The 20,969-nt window shown below is 39.7% G+C and overlaps 1 protein-coding gene across 4 annotated transcripts in view; it reads left to right on the top strand.

Annotated features, from left to right (window-relative positions):
* The first annotated feature begins 3,570 nt into the window (after positions 1-3,570).
* LOC140275519 (myocyte-specific enhancer factor 2D homolog) overlaps positions 3,571-20,969 on the top strand; it is a 30,064-nt gene continuing 12,665 nt past the window's right edge. For 3 of the 4 annotated variants that reach the window (XM_072371004.1, XM_072371002.1, XM_072371003.1), the window contains exons 1-6: positions 3,571-3,786; positions 11,256-11,623; positions 15,866-16,069; positions 16,451-16,588; positions 18,025-18,241; positions 20,401-20,457. In XM_072371004.1, coding sequence (XP_072227105.1) covers positions 11,570-11,623; positions 15,866-16,069; positions 16,451-16,588; positions 18,025-18,241; positions 20,401-20,457 — 670 coding nt within the window. In that variant the 5' untranslated portion in view covers positions 3,571-3,786; positions 11,256-11,569. Of the gene's footprint in view, positions 3,787-11,250; positions 11,624-15,865; positions 16,070-16,450; positions 16,589-18,024; positions 18,242-20,400; positions 20,458-20,969 lie in introns of all 4 variants that reach the window. The other variant, XM_072371001.1, reaches the window with a different exon arrangement.

The raw sequence follows: 20,969 nt of genomic DNA, 5'->3' as shown, positions 1-20,969 counted from the left end.
CACATGCAGGATTTTCAGGAACATATTTAGTATTCAGGCATGAGTTTTTATCGCTCCCCTTATCTCGCTAAAATGTGATTGATGCCACCTTTCACACCCATTTAAATTAAACTGGGCATGATCATAAGCTTTGTCTTTCGGTGGACATCAACAGCTTATGATATGCACATGGGGTTAGAATACCAATAATGCTAACAAAGAATGCTGTAATCTTCCCAAGAAAGAGAAATGAATGAATAAACTGAAAGAGATTTAAATTTAATGAATGTAAGATGACTGCAATAAGGGGAAAGAAACAATAAATTAAAATGATCTAAATACGACACAAAAGGAGATTCACAATGACCACACAGATGAAATGGCTCACAGGGTTGGAAAGTGGCCAAAATGAGACAAAAAAATGTCCCAGATGTGACACAAAAGAGACACAAAACAACTGAACAATGCAGAAATGATCACAAAGAGACCGTGAATAAGCAGTGACACAAAACAATCACAACTGCAGAGTGAAACAAGCACAAAGAGAAGTAGAATTATCAAACCAAAACACACAATGACCACAGTGTGAAAGGTTGTTTTTTAAAAAAAAACAACCATTTGTGGTTTTAAAAGCATGCAAAACATCTGTAAAATATACAGCTGCACACACCAGCCACAAATTGTATCTGCTTGGTTTGTGGTTGTGTGTGTCTTTTGGTCTGGATTTCTTTGTCCTTTAATAAATTTGTACCATGGGGCCTAATGTTTCATAATCCATTAATGACTGTAATAATTATTCAACACTGGATGACCAGCTGAGCAAAGTGGGCAACTGCAGTGTGTGGGGCCCAAGATAATGCACTGTTTGGCAATTACTTTGACTGACATTTAATTTTGAAATATGATCATCTATGGACTAAAACAAAAGGGAAGTTTTCTCTTTTAAAAGGGGCCATGTGTTAATTCCTGCACTGTATCGTCTCTTAGTATGTTTACGTGGTGCATATTCCTGAATAATTTCAGTCAAAACTGTAAACTAACTTGAGGTTGAAGCTGAAGGTGGGCAGTGGTTCTGGAACTGGAGGCCCTCTCGTGTGTCACATTTTAACTTGTTTTATTATAAATAAGCCTGCATACTTTCATGAAAGCATTACTGAACAGGCCTACCAAGGAAATTAGGGAACTCCTGGAGTAGAGCTTCTGTAGGAAGATGGCTAACAATTCTTGTTAGTGAATTAAATCAGCTCAAAGAAAACAATGACGAACATGAAGAAATATATTGACAAATACCCTTGAATTAACTAAAAAGTGAACCGAAATAACCAGAGAGATGAAAACCAACAACAAAAGATGTCAAATGAACACAAGTGATGCAAAATTATTAAAAAACAGAACGTGTACACAAAGGCAGATGCAGACAGACTGGAAATGACTACCAAGATGCACAACGATAAGGGGAATCAAAGGATATTCACATCATTAATGGTCTTTTTGTGTCTCTTTCAGTCCAGCAGGCATCCATAAAAAAAACATTCCCACCTTATAAAGGAAAAATATGCATACCTTATATGGGACCCAAAATCAATGTTTTGGCTCCACTGCTGATTAGCTGTGAAACTGAGAGAATTTAGATATTTCATAGTGACACACAGTAAAACTACATCATGCATTACCTAAATGTAATTTCGAACCAGTTGTTAGCATGTTAGCTTATCTTTAGCATCACACGATATCAAGTAAAAAATTCTACTGATTTTATTCACTGATATCAGGATAGTTATGGAGGACAATGCTGTTGTCAATATTAAATGGCACATCAAACACAGTGTTGTTGTTTAAAATTAGGTAACAGCAACCTGGCCAGTGAGCCACATGTAGTTCATCACCAAAATTGACCCTCCTTTGGTCCTTTTGGACCGCTGACATCACGGTCCAAAAGGCTACAGAGATTTCTAAGAGGAAGTCAAGCCTGATATTGAGAATTGGAAATTAAGAATAAAATTTTAAATAAAACAAAACAACCAATTCATCAAAGCAGGCTTTTCTCACACCGACCCACACAGTCTTCACACATTCACAAACTGAACTGTAAAGAATTGGTTGTCTACTAAATGTTACCATGCATAATTTTTGTCAGCTTTGGATAACACATATGGCTTTAGTTGTGCAAAGTGGTCACCGCTCTGGGATTGTTTTAGAGAATTGCTGATGCTTTTGTGGTAGGACATTATCTATTTTTCTTTGTTCTGAACTTGCACAATTAATAGCCTAAGCTGCTTTCTTACATTCAGTAGATTTTGTTGGGGTTGTGACTCAGAGCGGAGGCCACCAATTACATACATTTCCTTTTCTCAACTCGGCAGAAAAGTGTCTCAACTTTGCACTGCATCTTTGCAGTTATTTTCATTGCCATCTCCAATAACTTGTAGTGCAAACAGCCTTTGTATATGAATGTGATTGATTAAAGACTTACATTTCACAATTACCGAGATTAACAAAAGAAACGCGCTAGAGATTTAGTACATCTCATAATAAGACTGTATATACACATCTGCCTTTGTATCAACACCTAGTGTTATGCATCTGTAGGTGGTTATAGGGCCCTTTTTACAAATTGGTGCCATGGGGCTGTTGGCTCATGATCTTCACATGTTTACAGATCCACTATGATCAATCAATCAATCAACATTTATTTATATAGCACCTTACAACAACCACAGATTGACCAAAGTGCTTCACAATTCCAGATTTAAAGTAGATTACATATAACACAAGACAACAACAAAAAGGTGAGCCACAGATTCAGTGAAAAGCCAGTTTAAATTAGTATGTTTTTAATTTGGCTTTGAACTGAGGTAGGTCAGAGGTGGTACGTAAATCAGAGGGCAGTGTATTCCAAAATTTCGGACCTGCCACTGCGAAAGATCGGTCACTATGATGAGCATGTAGAGAAAATTGGAGGGTATGTATTGTCAAAGTACACCATGCATGAAAATAAAAGGATGTTAGGCTATATTTCACGTTTAATTTTGCTCCATAAAACGAGCATAATTTAGTGTATAAATTAACTGCAATTTATTTAACACACCTTTTTAGATCGTTAATTGTTCATTTAACTATTCATGTATCTATACGTGTTCCGCATATGCAAATGTACACATCGCGACAGGCTGCAAAAGAAAAAGATCATGATTATGGAGGCATAGCGGTCTAAGAGAGCAGTTCAGACATAAATATCTCTCCATACTCAACATTTCCCTCTCAGCCAACCCTCAAGTGCCTTCACATGGGATTATTTATCGCTGACAGTACTGTGGTGGTTACAATCGAGAAAAAAAACGGCCTAGTGGCTTCTCTTATGGAAAGCAGCAGAGTACAGCGGGGCAACAGTGACATTTTCCCCACATGCAAAATCATGCAAAAGGTAAATACTGAGGCGGAGGGATACAAACACTGTTGCAGAACATGGCCGTCACCTCCGTCATGTCCTCTCTCGCAGTCCTGCCCCCTCAGGCGTTTCTGATCTGTGATTGGACGAAAGAACTGCATGTCAGCTTCTTATTGGATTTCAAATGGGTCAATCACGGGCTAAAGTCAATGACGTCGATCGTACACTGGGTACGCTGTGTCGCCTGGGTGGACAGTATAGTTACATCAAAATTAAGTGGAATAAAATGCCGCGGATTTATGTAAATAGAGACGCCGATTCAACGCGTTTAATTACAGCTTCTTGATTAACACAGGCAACCTCTGGAGCGGGTGTTGGCAGGCCTAATTTTGGTGTTTATCAGCAATATTTCAGGGTAAGTGGAGTGATACATTTCCTTCCTGCGTCTTTTTTCCTCACGGGTGCAGACTCGCTTTATTATTTAAATATCACAAAGTAATAAGCAACATTCTTGCGGTTAATAATATATACGTACACCGTCCACATTTTCAGACTGGATATTCATAATGTGATTAAAAGTAGTGCGTACTCCAGCTCGTCTTACCGAGTTACACGGGGGAGAGTAAGGAAGGTAATGGCTGTCGGTCGGACTCGTAACTAGAAAATTGTGAAAAGGCCTGTGTACAATAACATTAGCTCGTCTTTTGCTCTGTAAATCGACCCCGGTTACGTCGTCTCGAAACAGTGTATTTAATTAGTTTAAATCAAGACACACAATCTGACTAAATTAGCCTCCAACATGTCAGATTAGATCATGAAGGGTACCTGTCTGCCGTCAGTGGGCCTGCTCATTCTCCAGACTCCATCTGTCATCCTGCGTGTAGGATACAGCCAGGAGCCCTGATCCCACTTTGCCTAAAGAAAATGTCATTTCAACCTCATGTGGACTCCACATACCAGATCTGACATGGTCATTACTTTAATGACGTTAAGGAGAAAACAGACTTGCTGCACTTATAAGAGAGCTGTTGTTCGAAGCTGTTCAAACAAGCCCATAAAGACTCACTTAAAAAAAAAAAAAAAGAGCCAGGGGGAAATTATAATGGTCTGCTTCTGCTTCAAGTGTGTAAAGAGATTTTTGAAGTAGCTTGGATTATGGACGGAATTGTACTCCAGTATTAAACATGCCGTTGGGGTCAAGGTGATATTGACATTTGCATGGCCTTATTTACTGTAGGGCTAACTATAGTCTAACGGTACACCGGAAGTCTTAGACAAATTTGGGCACTGATTATGGTTTAGCAGGGGGGCTGTATGAAATAAGTGGCTGGCCTGTGCAGGTATGATTTTCCTCTGCCCTCCCAGGGTAGATATCAAAGCTGCTGGGCAAGAAGTAGGCCAATTTGACAGGGTGATCCACTGCTGTGAGGCATCCCTGCAGATGGATTCATATCACCATCTGTAGCTTGTGCAGCCCCAAAGCATGGACCACCAGTCTGTTTATTGCACTGTGTTTGAGTTAAAAACTCTGTTATTAAATGGCAATGATAGAAGGATTTGTGCTGGCAGTGGTTTCCAAGAAAGTATTCTGCAGCGAAAATTGGTCAAGACGACATTCAGGTCTTGGGATCTAAGATGTTGGCATCAGTTGGTCTTTGGGAGAATCTGTTTTTGTCCCTTATGTCAGGATATTTGATCACTGGTGCATGGATTTATATGATTGACAATAGGCACATTCAATGCATCTTATATAAATGACATAACAGATGCTCATTTATGTGTGGTTTGATTTTCTTTTGAAAAAAACAAGGTACCTAGAAGGGTATAGATTAACTATACAAGTACGCAAAAAGGGAGCATTTTGGCTTTGATGTGGATTAAAGAGCTTTCATTCGTTCAGCAGTAGGTACATTTTTTTTAAAATTAAAAATAGTTCAGCAAGTTACTTGATTAACGTCACAAGTTGTGTTTTTCTCTGGTAATTTATTGAAAAGTTTTGAAAGTCCTAATTTAATAGAAAAACCCATGGAGAATCAATTAAATAAAGAATGAGACAGGAAAATAAGGTATTTTAACTGGCTTATGCTTTGACATGGTCCATTTTATTAGTATTTAATATTTTTAATCTCTAAAGCTCCATGTTTACAGTTTATTGATCTGTAGCACATCTTCCTCCAATTGGGACAATCTTGAAAGGTCACTGGTTCAAAGAACAATCGGATGGTTCGGATTTTTCTTAATTGGCACGTAGCTCTTGAATTATTAGTTTATTAACTGAAGAGTAGCTTGACAGATGATTCTGAACTCTGATATTTTCAAAGCAAAGATGCCAAACACTTGCACTAGCTTCACAAATGTGAGGATTTGCTTCTTTTCTTTGTCGTTTTTGTTAGTAATCTGAATACCTTTGGATTTTAGATAAGTATTCATTGATAGTTTCTTCTCTATTTTCCCATATTTTCCTATTCAAAACAGTCACAAATAGTCAGCATATTGATGAGCAACAATGTAGTTTGCTGCTTTTTCTTGTCAGCACGATGCAAATTTACAGGATCATTTTTGTCCATAGGGACATGAAGACGTTACGGTTTGTCTCAAACCCTGGTCTGAGAGCTGCGAACGGGCGAACCTCACAGCGCAGACCATTTATCTCAGGGCTGTGGTACATTTCATAGGCTAGTGCATAATCTGCAAAAGGTCACCACCACTAATTACACTACTCCAAAACAGACCGATGCCCACCCCAAGCTTCACTGCGCTCTTTCTCATCAGAAGAATATTTAGGAGTTGCATAACCCGAAAGATGATTGGAATTTTATGTCCCTGTCTCATTTTCTGCAGAGATTGAGTGCTCCCTCCTTAAGTCCTACCAGAACTTATTAGTTTACCACTATTGCACTCTCCTATCTTCCCACATATGGATCAGTTGACTTATTAACCATTTCTTTTCTGCCTCCTGGGTTTCGTGTATGCTACTGTGCGAGGTTAGTTTGGCTGGATGCAGGCCTCCGAGTTAGCCGAGCAGCGACCTCGTTATCTTGGTGTCCAATCTGTCCTCCGGCCAGCTCTTAATTGAGCCATCAGCGCCTTAAGGGGGGGGGTGAACGAACGTGTCAATTACAGTAATGAGGGGGCAGCCATGCAGAGGGCTGTCCAGTTGAGGGGGAGGCCAGGCAGAAATCTTGCAGTGTAGCCCCATTCCAGTCAGACAATGATAATATTGTTGCCCGACGGTGGCAAACATAGCAAAGTCAGGAGGGAAGAGCACTTTTTTAAAATGATTTTCCCCTCCAGCTGTGGGATATTTCTATGAGTCCTGTTGTGGTAATTGTTTAGTGTCTGCACCCTACAGTCAGAGAATAATCTGAGCGCTGCTGTCAGCACACATATGAGGGGGTCCACTTCAGCACAGCTCAACCCACAGACCACAAGCATTACTGTACGCATGGAGAACAATCACAGGGTTGATGGCTATTTGATTAATTACAAATCTGCTTTTAAATGTCTCCATCTAACGTTCAATAATGGATATCATTACAGGGAATTTTCTAGCATGACATTATAGATAGAATTTAAATACAATCTTCTAAGAGCAAAGATTTCTAGCTGTGTCAGTAACAATAGCTTAAAATGTTGCTACTGTAGTTATAAACCAGTCAATATATGGTCATTTCCATCAATATTAAAAGGTATAAATCCAGAAATAAAGAACTTAATTTCATCCAGCTTCAGAAAGGTGTGAATTTAATTTTTTGGTTGCTGTAAATGAAATATCTTTGATATTTGAACAAAGAATGACATTTAAAGATGTCACATCGAGCTTTAGAAAAGGACAGATATTTAATTTGAGACAGAATATATTATTTGATGTATGAATTAAAAAATCTAACCATTGTGGGAAAACCAAATTGAAGTTGTCTAGTTTAGTGTAAACCAAAGTTCTTTATTTACTGATCAGTGTGACAAAGAGAACCAAACCAGAAAACTGATTTCTTATGAATTAATTTTCTGTTGACCGGTTAATAAGCTTCATTTTAGCTGTAGTTAAAGCCCTTCATGGTTACACGATCCCCACAGAAGTTTCTTCACTTGCCTTGAAACCTGAGCCAGTTGCGACATCCAAATATTCTGCAGGGCTTCAACAGAGAACATGGCTACAAAATAAGTTTTAGAAACACACTTGACCCTCTGAAGTGTCTCTCGTGTAGACTCTAAAACCGACAAGAGCACCAGTCAGCAGATTAAAGCAGTTGCAGTGGATCCAGTTAACCAGTCAGCACAGCTGCTGGACATGTTCTGTCCGGCCGTATAGGGCCGAGTGCTGTGACCCAGCCAGAAATAATAAACTTATCATATTCTCAGCAAGTCATACTTATGAGAAATGGAGGTCCGCTCCAGCCTGTAGATAAGTCTAATGTCAGCCCTTCCTGGTGTAATAGTGTGTAGGGTTGACCCTGGGAGCATTAATTGGCATGTATGGTACAAATGTGTCGATTGTAACCACGCTGCTTCTGAGTCATCGTGAGTACATGGGTGGCTGGGAGCTAAAAGCTGTGCTGCTGTCACTGAGTAAATGTAAGTTATGGTGAAAAAGCACAATATAACTGACACCTGATCCCCTCTGTGAGATTCGTGTTGGTGACGATGCGGATCCAGTGAATCATCTCTAGAGAGAATTAAAGTTGGAAGCAGAGAAGTCTGAAGTGAACCAGCTGTGGTCTGCACAGGTGGGATTAATGATGCAAATTCGGCTGAAGAATACCAGCCTGAACTTTGATTGGATCAATATGTCGGTCATTAATTTACACGTGCAGCCTCAGATTCATCCCAGCCACCGTTAGAGGTAAACTTAATGTGCCTTTTTTTTTTTTTTTTGGCTGATTAATTCTCAAGCTGAACATGAGCTGAAACGTGGGCTGTGGAGGCCACATGTGCACTCCAGTGGAGCTTTCATTTTTTCCATCTGGCCTAACAACAATCCCACAGGAAAGCAGGGACAAGGAGGGTTAAGACTGGAGGGAAAATGTAAGAAAAATGCCACACGGCTGCTGAGCTCATGTGGATGAATGGGTTCGTAGGTGACTTGTTTAAAAGTTTTCGGTTGGAGGAAAAACTGATTTGGAGTAGAAAATACATTTTTTCCAGCCATTTTTTCCGGACATGTGTGCTTTGATGCTTTGCCTGTTACTATGGTAATCGACGGCGATATCAGCACTCGAATGCTTTTCTTTGTTCAAAACCCCATGAAATAAGAAATTGTAATTCAACAGTGTTCTCCACAGTAGCATGAGTTATCAGAAGTCATTTAAACTGTGTGACACAGCTCTGTGCCAGCACTGAGACTGTAGCGGGGGGGCGGCTACATCTTGATTGACAACCCCTATCCAGTGGGAACCCTAACCCTCTGCAGTTCTCAGTTAGTACTTTACAGCTCATTTCTGAGTTCAGTTTCAGAAGAATGAGATGGACAATGCAAGAAGCAACAATGTGAATCCAAAACCCAGTGGGTGGCATCAATATGGCTGCGTCCGACCACTTTTTACTGCCTGATTTTGGCAAACGGTCTGTATGACAAGCAGCAGCTGTTGTAAAAGGCAGGTATGCAGTCTGTCATCTGGAATAACTTAAAGATTTTGCACAGAGATGAGAGGGCGATGCTAACCCTTTATCGGCCTAGAAGTTCTGCAGCTTAAGTTTAAAAAAACACTAAATTTCTTTTTGGCATTTGACTATCAGCTGGATTTAGTTTTTGCATTTAACCTGGACATGGTAAGTATTTCAAGATCTTTTTTCCAAGAAAAGAGAGTTTGAGAGTCCTGGACAAGGCAGACATGCACACACAGTACACAAAATAATATATATGTGTGTGTAAATATCATAAAAAGATTTGAATAATGAAAAGCATAAGAACACAGGCACAGGTACAGATCAGCTCTAATATTTTTCATTCCAGAAAATCACAAAAACCTGTAAAAATTCTGTAATCCTAAATTTTCTAAGACATAAGTTTGGTTGTAGGTGCACACATCTGTTGCCTCTGTAAGCCCCAGTGGTTGCTTTAGTTTCTGTGTTTTGTAGGAAGTGTTGCTTTAGTTTCAGTGGTTGGTTTGCTTTCTGTATTAGTGTTTAAAGGTCATGTGTTTGTTTGCAGGTGTTTGTAGTTTAAAGTTGTTTCATTTGCTGAAGTTGCTGCCGCAGTAGTTGGTTGGTCTCGTTGCAATCGCAGCTGTGCTTAGCTGCAGGTGGTAAATTCACTGGTTACTGGTTTGCATGCTACCTCTTTTACATATTTTGTCTCTTCCTTCTTTCAGTCCCCGCATCATCAAGGCCAGTTCGGCATTTTCACTGTGAAATAAGAGTCATGAAGTCGTTCTTTCACACCGTAATGAGATCGATTTTAAACATAAGAACCTGAACATTTAAATATCTTAAGATTTGCATCTATGCTAACTTTACAATCGCAGCAGAAGCAGATGTTGGTGCACGTAGGTTCTCATTTGACTGTGAATGTAAATATTTCGTTTTAATGATCAATTGTCGGTTATATTCTTGTTTTTAATTGAAAAAATAACTGGCAAAAAATGCAGAAAAACAATTCCTTGTTTAGTCAAAACCTCACGTGTGAATTTTGACTAATTAGCCGACAGTAACTCTTCCTCTCAGCTCGATTTAATGGACCAAACCAGACATTAAATACAGAAAGCATCAGCCTTGCACCTAATTTTAATGATAACTTGATACTAGAATTGCTAATATTCTGACTGGTTATGCAAACTGACTGTGGAAGTAAATCCCAGATGTAGATCTGTTAAAATGTTTCTTATAGGAAGGATAAATGGAGCTATATACAGTAAAATACTGTATATCGCTATAGGAACGACTCAATGTTTCACAGCTGATGCATCTAAGCAAAGGGAAGGTGACAAACCGATGTAGTGTTTCAAATATGTTATTTCTGATATATTAGAACTGCGGCAGAGCTCTTTAATGCTTTTATTCACCAGTTCTTCAACAATTTCTAGTTATCAGACCTTCATGCAAATGGGGAAAGAAATGACAAATTGTGGTATATATAAAGAATGCTAACGTTGAGTCAAACAGACAAAGATGATGAGCCCTTCTTTTATGTAGTAGTTTAGTAAAGCCTACAAATGAGTTGTTATATTTCCAGATAACAGTGCTTTGTCCTACTTTACAAATATGCTATTGATTTAGAGCTATTAGGACAAAGATGTAAAGCAGCCTTGACTTGATGTTTCCGTTTGCTCCGTCACGCTCTGCAGAAATTTGAAGAGAACTCTAACACTGGAAACTGCTCTGTTTACTGTAACAAACCCTGTAAGGTGGACGTATATGTGTGCAACACATCAACCTTTCTTTCTAACGCTTTATCGCATTATAGTACCAGTTCTGAGGATCTACAGGATGAACTTAATGTTTTAGTGTCACAAATTAAGCTCCAGTCATTCCTGTTTACCTGATTGTTAAGAAGAAGAAAAAAAAAAAGACTCCAAGCAAAAACGGTGCTTTGTAAGCAGAGGACATGTTGAGAAGGTGGTGCTCCACTGTGGTCCACTGCTCCACAGCTTGGGACACAACCAGTGAATTTAACCAAAGACTCAGATGCAGACTCGGTTTGTGACCCTTGTCCTCATCAAGCAGCACTGTCGTTATCCTCAGGTTGTTTTGTCTGAAAATTAGTGTCACAAGATCCAATCATTTTCAGTTTTTCACACAAGAATGTGTTAATAATGATAATAATGCTTTATAAATGCATCATCCCTGTAAACCCATAGGGTTTTTTTTTCCCTTTTCCAGCTTGTGATGAAGTTACTTACAGGTGAAATGTTTGAGTTAAGTTTTTGTACCTTTCTGCCACGCAGGAGAGGAGTGACGTCCTCGTTGTCGCAGCAACTGCAGGGAAATTTGTCACGCGAGTTGCCGTTGTGTAACGATGAACTGAGGACCTCTTCCACTGCTCCACATCACACATCTCTGCTCTTCACTCCTGCTGCTCTTCAGTGAAAAGAGTCGACCGCGTTGCCTCACCACACGTGGACAGAGAAATGTGTGTGCGCCCGTGTCCTCAGGATGCATGACTGTGTCTGAGTGTTTTTGGACTGCACTTCCACTCTCATCTTCAGAGAGGCCATTTTCCACTTGACTGACTCCCAACATTTGTCTTCACAACTGCAAAGCATCATGGGTAGGAAAAAGATTCAGATCCAAAGGATCACGGACGAAAGAAACAAGCAGGTGAGTCAGTGTTATACAACAGAGGGTTTTATTTTAATCGTTGTGCTGTTTATTCCTTTGGTTAATCTGCTTAAAAGATTCAAATCACAATGTCTTTGTGAGTCATTTTTATGCAACGTCAGAGACTGACACAGGATACATAGATCTGCTTTTATCATAGAGATGGATCATTTTAAGGAAATAGCAAGCTTTTTTTTTCAGACATGGACCTGAGATTTTGTTCAGGTGGCGTAGGATGAGAAGAACGTAAATATCCGCAACATTCACTCAGCCAACTACCTAAAGTTGTAATAACTGCAGAAAATGAGTAAATATGATAATGTGACAATAGAGCAGCAAGTGTTCAGGAGCATTTACCGCCAGCAAGTGTGTGTGCTGATAAGAGCAGCTTCACGCTGTTTTCTGTATGTTTCTCAGTAATGACATCCATGTCATCGTTACCGACATTCAAAGAGCACAGCTTATAGTCAGTGGAGCTCTCACCCGTTTTACAGGAACAAAACCGCACTTAGGTTTGACTCAGATTTAGTAAAACAAAGTTTTTGTTGCAAGCATATTGCACCATGAGCAGCGGTTACACCTGCTGAATGTGAAGGATTTAATAGACAGCTTTGCATAGCCCAGGAAGTGCTTTTGTTTGGGCCTTGGCACAGACGGCTTTCATCGTGCACGGCCACACACGGTCACACCAGATTTTGTCACCTAAAGCTGATGGTCTGTGTTCCTGTTACGCTGCTGGTTAATAGCCTCGTCTGCCATGTTGGACTCTAAACAAATGCCATCTCTTCAGGGGGTAGGATATAATGCAAAAGGTATGCTGTGTGCGCCGCAACCCCCCCCCAAACCTCTTTTTCTGAGTATTTCCTGCTGTGAGACTGTATCTCCAATAAAGAATCCTAAGCCGTGAAATGCATGTGGGAACAGCAGCAAGGAATGTTGGGTAATTCATCCTGGGCCTTTGAGTGGTGCAACGGAACGGTTGGCGAATTACTGTACTTATTTTATTTTTTTATATAAACAGTTTAAGACCACAGTCTCTGACAATTCCCTTTTATGATTTAGTTAGTTTTATTATTTTTGCTGGGACCATGGATGTCAGCCCCACACAGAGAGACTTGCAGTGAGATCCCAGCTGTCGACAGACGGTGAAATTGATGGATCTCTTTCTGTTTGCAGGTTGTTGCTGTCAGCCTCAGCCTCAATTTGTCTCTGTAAAGGAAAAGTGAGCTGTGCCCATTTTTGTAGCCCTGACTGCAGCATCTGAAGTGAAAATTATATTTGTCTTTTGATGCAGGTGCTGAATGCCAATGAAACGCTTTCATGTGGGTGTTTGTGGAGTTTTTTAGACCAGCGTAAAAAGGACTGTAGTCAATAGGCCTTTTCACATATGCCTTTTTAAGCTGGGATTGGTGCGTCTTCATTACACAGTTGGGATGAAGGGTCAGAGTTGATCTTCTGTAGTAACGGAGGGGAAATGGGCCTGCATCGCTGTGTGCTTTCACACATTAAGCCGGCGTCGTGAAATCGCCAGTTTAACAAACAACACTGTCATCACTCAGCTGAATCGGTGATGCCAGGTCGATATGTGGAAGGACGCGTTGATGTGCGGCTGAGATGTGCGGCTTTGTCTGGCACGTGTTAATTACCTAAAAGGAAGAGTGGCGGGCTAACCATGGCGTCTTTTTTGCACCAGTAAGCCACAGCTGATATGTGAAAAGAGCTAATAACTAGCTTTGTGCCATATCTTTATTAAGATGTCACACTTAAAGTGTGAAGACGCTAAACATCCAGTAAACAGGAGAGCACTTTAATGCAGATGAGTTTAGATTTGCAGTGATTATCTGTCATCATCTGAGAGCTTTTGTTATGTGATGTCTGATTCTCTGGTAATTGCCTTGAATCAGATGTTCCTTCTCTAAGACTTTTCTTGTTTAGTTTTTTTCTCCCCAGATTATTTCTCAGATTATGAACACGTGAAACAACACGGTGTGTTTACTTTACACATTCTGTTTTTGCCAGCATTTTTCCTTTAAGGCATATGTTCATGTCTGAAGCCATCAATTTACCACTGAATGCACTGAATACGGCCATTAATGTTATGCAGCTTATGCCTGAACAGGGCTTTAACTCCTTGTCATCTTGCTTTATTAACATGGCAAAATGGAAAAGGATTAGATGGATAAATGAGCAATTCCTACACATATTATTCATAGTCGTTTGAAAAGGAGCAATAAATATTCAGCCGAAGCAGCGTGCCTGAATTTAATATAGAAATGACTTTTAAGGACATCTCAGCCAGTCTGTTTAAGTTCAGAATAAAGTCATCCTTCTACAACAGTCAACTGATTGACTGATGGATTAACAAAATAAATGATGTTCCAGTGATAATGACGCACAGGTAGTTTACATGGTCGTGAAAATGCTCAATGATCTTATTATTGTCCCACTCAAATATCCATTGTTGCTGTTGTGAAAGGTCTCAGGCCTTTTCAGCTCTGTTTGTTGTTTCTCATCACAAGTGTTCACTACGTGAAGCTGCCGCCCCACTTCGCAGTAATGATGGTGCTGGAAGAGAGATGAGTCTGAGCTCTGCCAAAGGGCTTTGTAGCACAGCTGAAAAGTTCAATTATGTTTTCATCACACCACCAAATGTTTTGTCTGGTGCTCTCGGTCCTCCAAGTCTTTTTTTCCTATCAGCATTCTTAAGGCACAGTCATTTTTTCCATGACCGGCTCTTTCTCTTAAACATTCTGCAGTCTGTCCAAATTCATAGACGGCTGCATTGATTGTTCCTGTTTTGCAACCACCAGAAGCTCTGCTCAGGGGTGTGTTTTCTACTCCTGTTTTTAATAGTTTTTCTGTGAATCAACCAAGAAATCTTTTGTTTCCAGTTCCACGTCTTCACATGGAAACGGGTCCTGCTCAATAAATCTTCTGCAAATCCCAGTTAAAACTATCGGTGTTGGCGATCAGAGGAACTTCAGTCAACTTGTCTAGACATCAAGCATTTAGAGGATCTTGTGTGCAGTATATATTTTGGTTGGTCACTGGAAATTTGTAGGAAATAACTCTAATCTAGGAGTCTAATCTCTGCAAATTTGTGGGAAGATATGGTGCACAGACTTCTGTCTTTTAAAGTGATCTAAGAGAACTTTCCAAGTTTGTCTTTGGCTGCTTTTTCACTCATTTTCTGTCGAGTTCCTGTACCATACCACCGAAAGAATGTTTTTTTTTTGTTTAGCTAATTAACTTTGACCTTTGAAACATTCGACTCTAAGAAAGGCACCTAACTCAAGGGATTAACCAGTGTTGCGACAGCAGCCTGTCACAAAGACATAATTTGTTCCCATTTCTTTAGTTACATCTACAAAAAGAATACCCAAAATCAGTTTTACAGTCATGAAATTTTATTGTTGCGCCAACAAGGTCATTTCCAACAGCTTTTAGCTGAAAACATTTCTCTTTATCCTGTGCAATGGGAAACAAAACAAGTGCCTAAAAAGGACAAAAGTGCCTAAAAAACTATCTACAGCAGATAAGAAATAATGAAAGACCTGACTCAGGACCTGAGAGATGCATCTGGACCTTCAGTTGATCCATCCACTGTTCACTGAAGCCTCATCAGAAATGGTCTCCATCAGACTACTTCACAGGAGGCGAAGTCACAGGCTTTGACCAATCAGGAATGGGCCAGAAGCGGTCAAACTTTGTCCCAAGTAAAAATAAATCGGAGGTAAAAAAGGAGATTTGTCTTCTAATAGCCCCCAAATACACTCAAGGGTTGAAACTCTAAATTTCCCTTTTTAAAGGGTTGTTGCTTCATTGTACTGCTAATAATTTTGACTCTCAAAGGACCCCAGAATGAAGGTTGCGTCAGTATCTAAGCTGAAAACTGAGCCCTCTGCTTTGTTTCTTTCATGGCTGTATTATTCTTATCATTGCAGAAGGACAAAAAATACATAAAACCGTGCTTTTGTTGCGTTGGCTATTGTTAGCTAATGTGTTGGTCAGTTGCAGGGCTGCATACATTTTCCACTCGGCTAAAATATCGTACAGCAGTCATCAGTTGATGAATCATCAGTCCTGTATTGTCAGTTTTACCAGAATTTGACAGCGCAGACTTCTGTGTGTGAGCACCTGTATGATATCTCTGCCATATGGGTCAACTTGATCGATTGAAATAAGACATTAAGAGTAAGAATAAATCAATATTTTGTTTCACCTTTCTCTGTTTTGTCTCAGGTGACATTTACAAAACGAAAGTTTGGCTTGATGAAGAAAGCCTACGAGCTGAGTGTGTTGTGCGACTGCGAGATTGCCCTCATCATCTTCAACCACGCGAACAAGCTGTTTCAGTATGCCAGCACTGACATGGACAAGGTCTTGCTCAAATACACCGAGTACAACGAGCCACACGAGAGCCGGACTAATGCGGACATCATTGAGGTAAAGCCGTCACACCAGCCGGGTTGGTGCACAAGGGAGAGTTTGGCTTCATTTTTGGGGGGGAATGGGAACACTTCTGTCTTTGTTCTGCATTTTGTTGAGAAGCCAAATTATAATGACAAAAATCTTCAACTTTTTAGTGCAACAAAGAACTTAACTTTGTTGATTTACTAAAACTTCTTCCCAGTTTATGTCAATCCACGATTCTTTGTGATTAGAGGTATCGTTTTCATGTAAAAGCAGTTGATTGAAACACTGGATTTTATTCGCAAAAGTGATCATAAATAATGAATTCATGTATACTGTTACATACTGTCATATCTAAATCTACCCTGATTATTTACTGCTGCCTCAAATTAGCTTTCTTGTTTACATTCACAGACTTTGAGAAAGAAAGGTTTCAACGGCTGTGACAGTCCAGAGCCGGATGGCGAAGACTCGATTGATCAAAGTCCTCTTAACGACGACAAATTTCGGAAGACCACAGAGGACCTCGATGTTCTTTTCAAACGCTACGGAGTAAGTACCTTAAACTTGACTCAGTAATGTCTCAACAAACTCTGTTCTGCTTCCCTCGTGACGTTTTGGTCCAGCTTTTGTCAGTTATGGTTCTGTTTTGCCTCAAGTGCCCACAGGAAACCGCTTCTGGTTTGAAGTTCTTCCTAATCTTCATCAGCTGAGTTTTTTCATCTACATCTGACCTTAAGCTCTCACAGTTTGGGAGACGCTGTAACATTTTAAAGAGGATCTAACTCAAATCCCGCTCCTGATGATTCATAGTGATGAACTGATACCTCTGACACATCAGGGTGTTTTGTTGCTGCCTCAACAACCTCCGCTTTCTTGGTCAGACGACAACGTTTGTTCACTCTTGAATCAGTTGTGGACTGCGCTTGTTTTTAAGCGTATTCAAGTTGTATCAGACTTTCTGTGAGACACGTACTCACTTTTTAAGATTGAGAACCTTGTGCAACTATGACAATTCTAGTTAATTATAGACAAAGTAAATGTCAGGCAAAATTGACACAATGTAAGAATCACTATATATAGGGATTTTAATCACTACAGAATTTATTTAATTTGTTTCAGACAGTGAAAATGTACTCATTCTGAGTAGCTCTTAGCTGAGCTTAGTTGTGTCCTTCTTGGGCTTGGAAAGACTCCCTCTTTGCATTTGGAAAGCACTTACCTCACTACAACCTAGACCCCACACACGCAACAGTTGAATAGCTCGTAGCTGTTAGCTGACTGTATACTTTGCTCTCATTTGATAAAACTCATGCTGACAACTTAATGGCGACAACAAGAAGGGTGAAAAACATCTGATGTAAATGCGAGGATGCACAAAAAGGAAGGGCACAGTTTCAAGAGAGCAAGTATGACGAGATGAAAACTAAATAGGTCAACTTAGATATTATCAGCTGATTGTAACATTGCCACAAAGGACAAAGTACACCATTTTGTTTTTATCCACCAGAAAAAAGTCAGTTTTCATGGTTTTTTTCAGTGTCATCATTTGCATTTAAAGAATATATTTTAACTACAGAGTCAGAGTGGCGTTAGGTCCTCACATTACGATAAAGGCCTAAGATCTCCTGTGTAGTTATTGCTGTGTTGGCGTGTAATGAGAAAAATTTCACCATGTAGTTTCCTGTTGGGATATTGTGAAATTAGACACGTATTTTTGCATCAACATGAGAAAAATTCGTGAGAAGCGAACCGGTGATATTTGTCATTTTTTTTTCTCTATATTTGGTGTTTTGTCTGCCAGTGATCTGGTCGTGGTTAGTTGTAACTGGAACAGTCATTATAACCAGGTTCTTCCTGATGCATCACTCAAGTCTAAACATAAGAAAAGTGTGTTGTAAACTTTAACTTTATGAAAAAGTTTTGGTTTTAAGTGTTACAGAGTAGTTTGTCGGACTAAAGATGAAACTTCTCTTGTAATCCCGCAGCAGTCGGCGGCTCCGCCCCAAACGTTTACCATGCCGGTCACTGTCCAGGCGTCCAATCAGAGCACACTGCAGTTCAGTAATCCTGGCAGCGCACTGGTAACTACCTCCTATGTCACATCATCATCGCTCACGGATACCCACCTCCTGTCGCCACAGCAACCAGCTCTTCAGAGAAATACGGTGTCTCCTGGGTTGCCACAGCGACCAGCCAGTGCAGGTGAGGAAGTGACGAGACTCAGGTCATCTGTGGACTTGCAGAAACAAACAAATGATCTTCTGTGCTGGAATTTTTCTTGTTACTTAAACGTTTCTTCTTTAAAATCTGCCCGTTCACCTCAAAGACACAATTCTGTTTGTGTCCATCGTTATCTGATGATCACACACTACGCTACATACTGCCTGTATGTGGCTCTATGACATTATGTATAACAAGCTCTTTAGGTCCTCAGGGAGTCATGCTTGTTATTCTGTTCTGGACTAATTTGTTCTCTGTGACATTTTCATAATGAATGGAAGAAGCAGAGTTCATATTTCTGAACTATTGAACAAGATTCCAAGTTTTTATTTGCACGGTGCATATGAGTATGATATATAAATTGGATGTATTCACTGTAGAGATATTTTTTTTTGATAGAGCAGAACAAAACATATCAGTTTAGTTCCATCAGGCTGTTTTCTGAGAGTGTGATTAGATATGCGATGAATGAATGGTTTCTGTTCAAAGCCAAAGCTAACCGGCCTGGTCCAGGTGGCTAGAATAATCCCTGAATGACAGAAGATAAAAGAATGATAATTTTAATCTGTGTTGTCTTTGATCTGTACTCACACATGCAAAAAGGATCCGTCTCGTCTTCTCTACACTGAATTAGAGTTTAATGATTCAAACCGAATCAGTTTTAAGAATTTTTTTGTGCCTCCGTCAGTTGTTTTAAACTTGGAATGAGTCGAGCTTGCCGAGATTGATTCTTAAGGATGAAACCACTCATTCAGTGACTGATGATTAATTTACTATTTGAGAAACTGGGATAGTGTTAAAGCTTCTAGTGTTAAATACACAAGGAGCCATTTCTAAACACAAGATTTTAACCTTGTCAACAAAACTGTAAGGTGCTTTTTATTTTCTGGAAGGCAATCATAGGTAAGATAAGCACTGAACTCTATGAATGACTGTAGTAAGCAACTGCAGTTTAGCAACAACGGTACAAAAACACATCGATTCAAATATGTACAACTTTGTTTATAGGAAACCTAAGAAGCAAATCCTCTCAACTTGCATCATAGGGCTAATCTGACAGAGTGTTCGTGTTTCTTCTGACCAAAACAGGACTTTTAAAATGTAAATATGTCAGTACGATGAAAATGATACAAACTCGAGCTTCTGCCAGACTCTCACACCCACATGATGCAGTTGTAGCTTGAATTATCTCTGCTTTTATACTCGTAAATAGACTCGATTTGGCCTCCATGCTCTGTTTATGCTTCAAAGGTCCATCGTTTTGCATATTTTTATATTCAGAGCAAGATTAATACAGCTGAATTCCCAGTAAAAGCTGTTCTCATTCACATATTTCATACATACTTCAGTCAAAAACTGGATTCCACTTGTGTGTGTGTGTGTGTGTGTTGCGGTGGAACAGACACACAGACGGAGCAGAGGAGGGGCGGGCAAAGGGAAAACAAAAATTTGTCCCATTACTAATCGACAACCAAAGCCTCTCAATATGTTTTAATCCACACAAATGAGTTGATTGTGATGAGTTTATTTCTCAGAGCACCTCGGTGTTATGAGGTTTGCTCCAGCTGCAAAGCTTTTCCTCTGGTCCATTAAAACAGAAACTTATGTCTGTTTTAGTTATGTTTCTCTGGGATTCACAAAAAGCAATATTGTAGACTGGTGTTGTATTACTTCATGAAGTAACTGGGGAAATTTGGTCTGATGGCTGCTGAGGAAGCGCTCTACAAGTAAAGCATGGTGGGGTTGAGGTGCTGCTTATCTGCATATTAAGTGATACCCACATAATCATAAGCACCAAGACACTGGTTATGATGGGGCATTTGCAGTATCTAGTTTTTAGTAACCTGGATATTCCACCTTAATCAAAGTAGACACACGATTAGAAATACTTTATGCTTCAATGACAGTTTATACTGGACGTGAACAAGCTTATGTATTTATGTTCCATGTAAACCACAAATATGATCAAAATCTAGATGACTAGCAAGTAAATGCAACCAGTGAAGCAAAAGAGTAGAGCTTAGAGCCTCTAGTGATTATTACAATAAGGAAAAAAGAACACAAAACGCATTTTTTATGAATCAATGCCAGAAGAACTTTTAAGTCGCAGCATCTCTTTCCTTTTAATCTTTTATCACTAGGCGCTCTTCTTGGAGGCGACCTGAATAATTCAAACGGAGGATGTCCAAGTCCAGTCCGTGAGTACTTCTATATTTGTTCAAAATCCAAGCTTTATCCTTTTAGTTAGCTCTTCTTTTCCACCGCCAAGTATTCTTCTGTGATCTGATCAGTATTGATGTATTTATTCCTCCTCTGCACAATCTGTGAACGTGCCTCACATCAATGTGGGCATGCCTGTAGTAACGCCAACACAAATACACGGGATTCTCAGCATTTCCTCTGGAACAGTCGGCAGTATTGGTCACAATTTGACATTATTGCATGTCTTTGTTCTTTAACTCATATGGTTGCACAGAACAACGTATTCATACTCCCAAATTTCTGTTTATTGCTTGAGGGCATGGTTACCACAAAAAAGATATAGGCATAACATTAAGATTAAGGAGTAAATATGTCTTGACATTATATCGAATCGTTCTCAGCATTTCGTCCTCGCAACATGTACAAACTCCCTCATTCTCCTGACATTAACACATCCTTAAACTATCACCTCTGAGAAGAGACGGAACGGCTTCAAAGAGAAACCTCG

This window comes from Leuresthes tenuis, unplaced genomic scaffold (assembly GCF_036924035.1).
Source record: "Leuresthes tenuis unplaced genomic scaffold, fLeuTen1.0.hap1 SCAF_18, whole genome shotgun sequence".
In the NCBI taxonomy this organism is placed as follows: domain Eukaryota; kingdom Metazoa; phylum Chordata; class Actinopteri; order Atheriniformes; family Atherinopsidae; genus Leuresthes; species Leuresthes tenuis.
The sequence above is the reverse complement of the archived record's forward strand: the minus strand, read 5'-3'. Positions and strand labels throughout refer to the sequence as shown.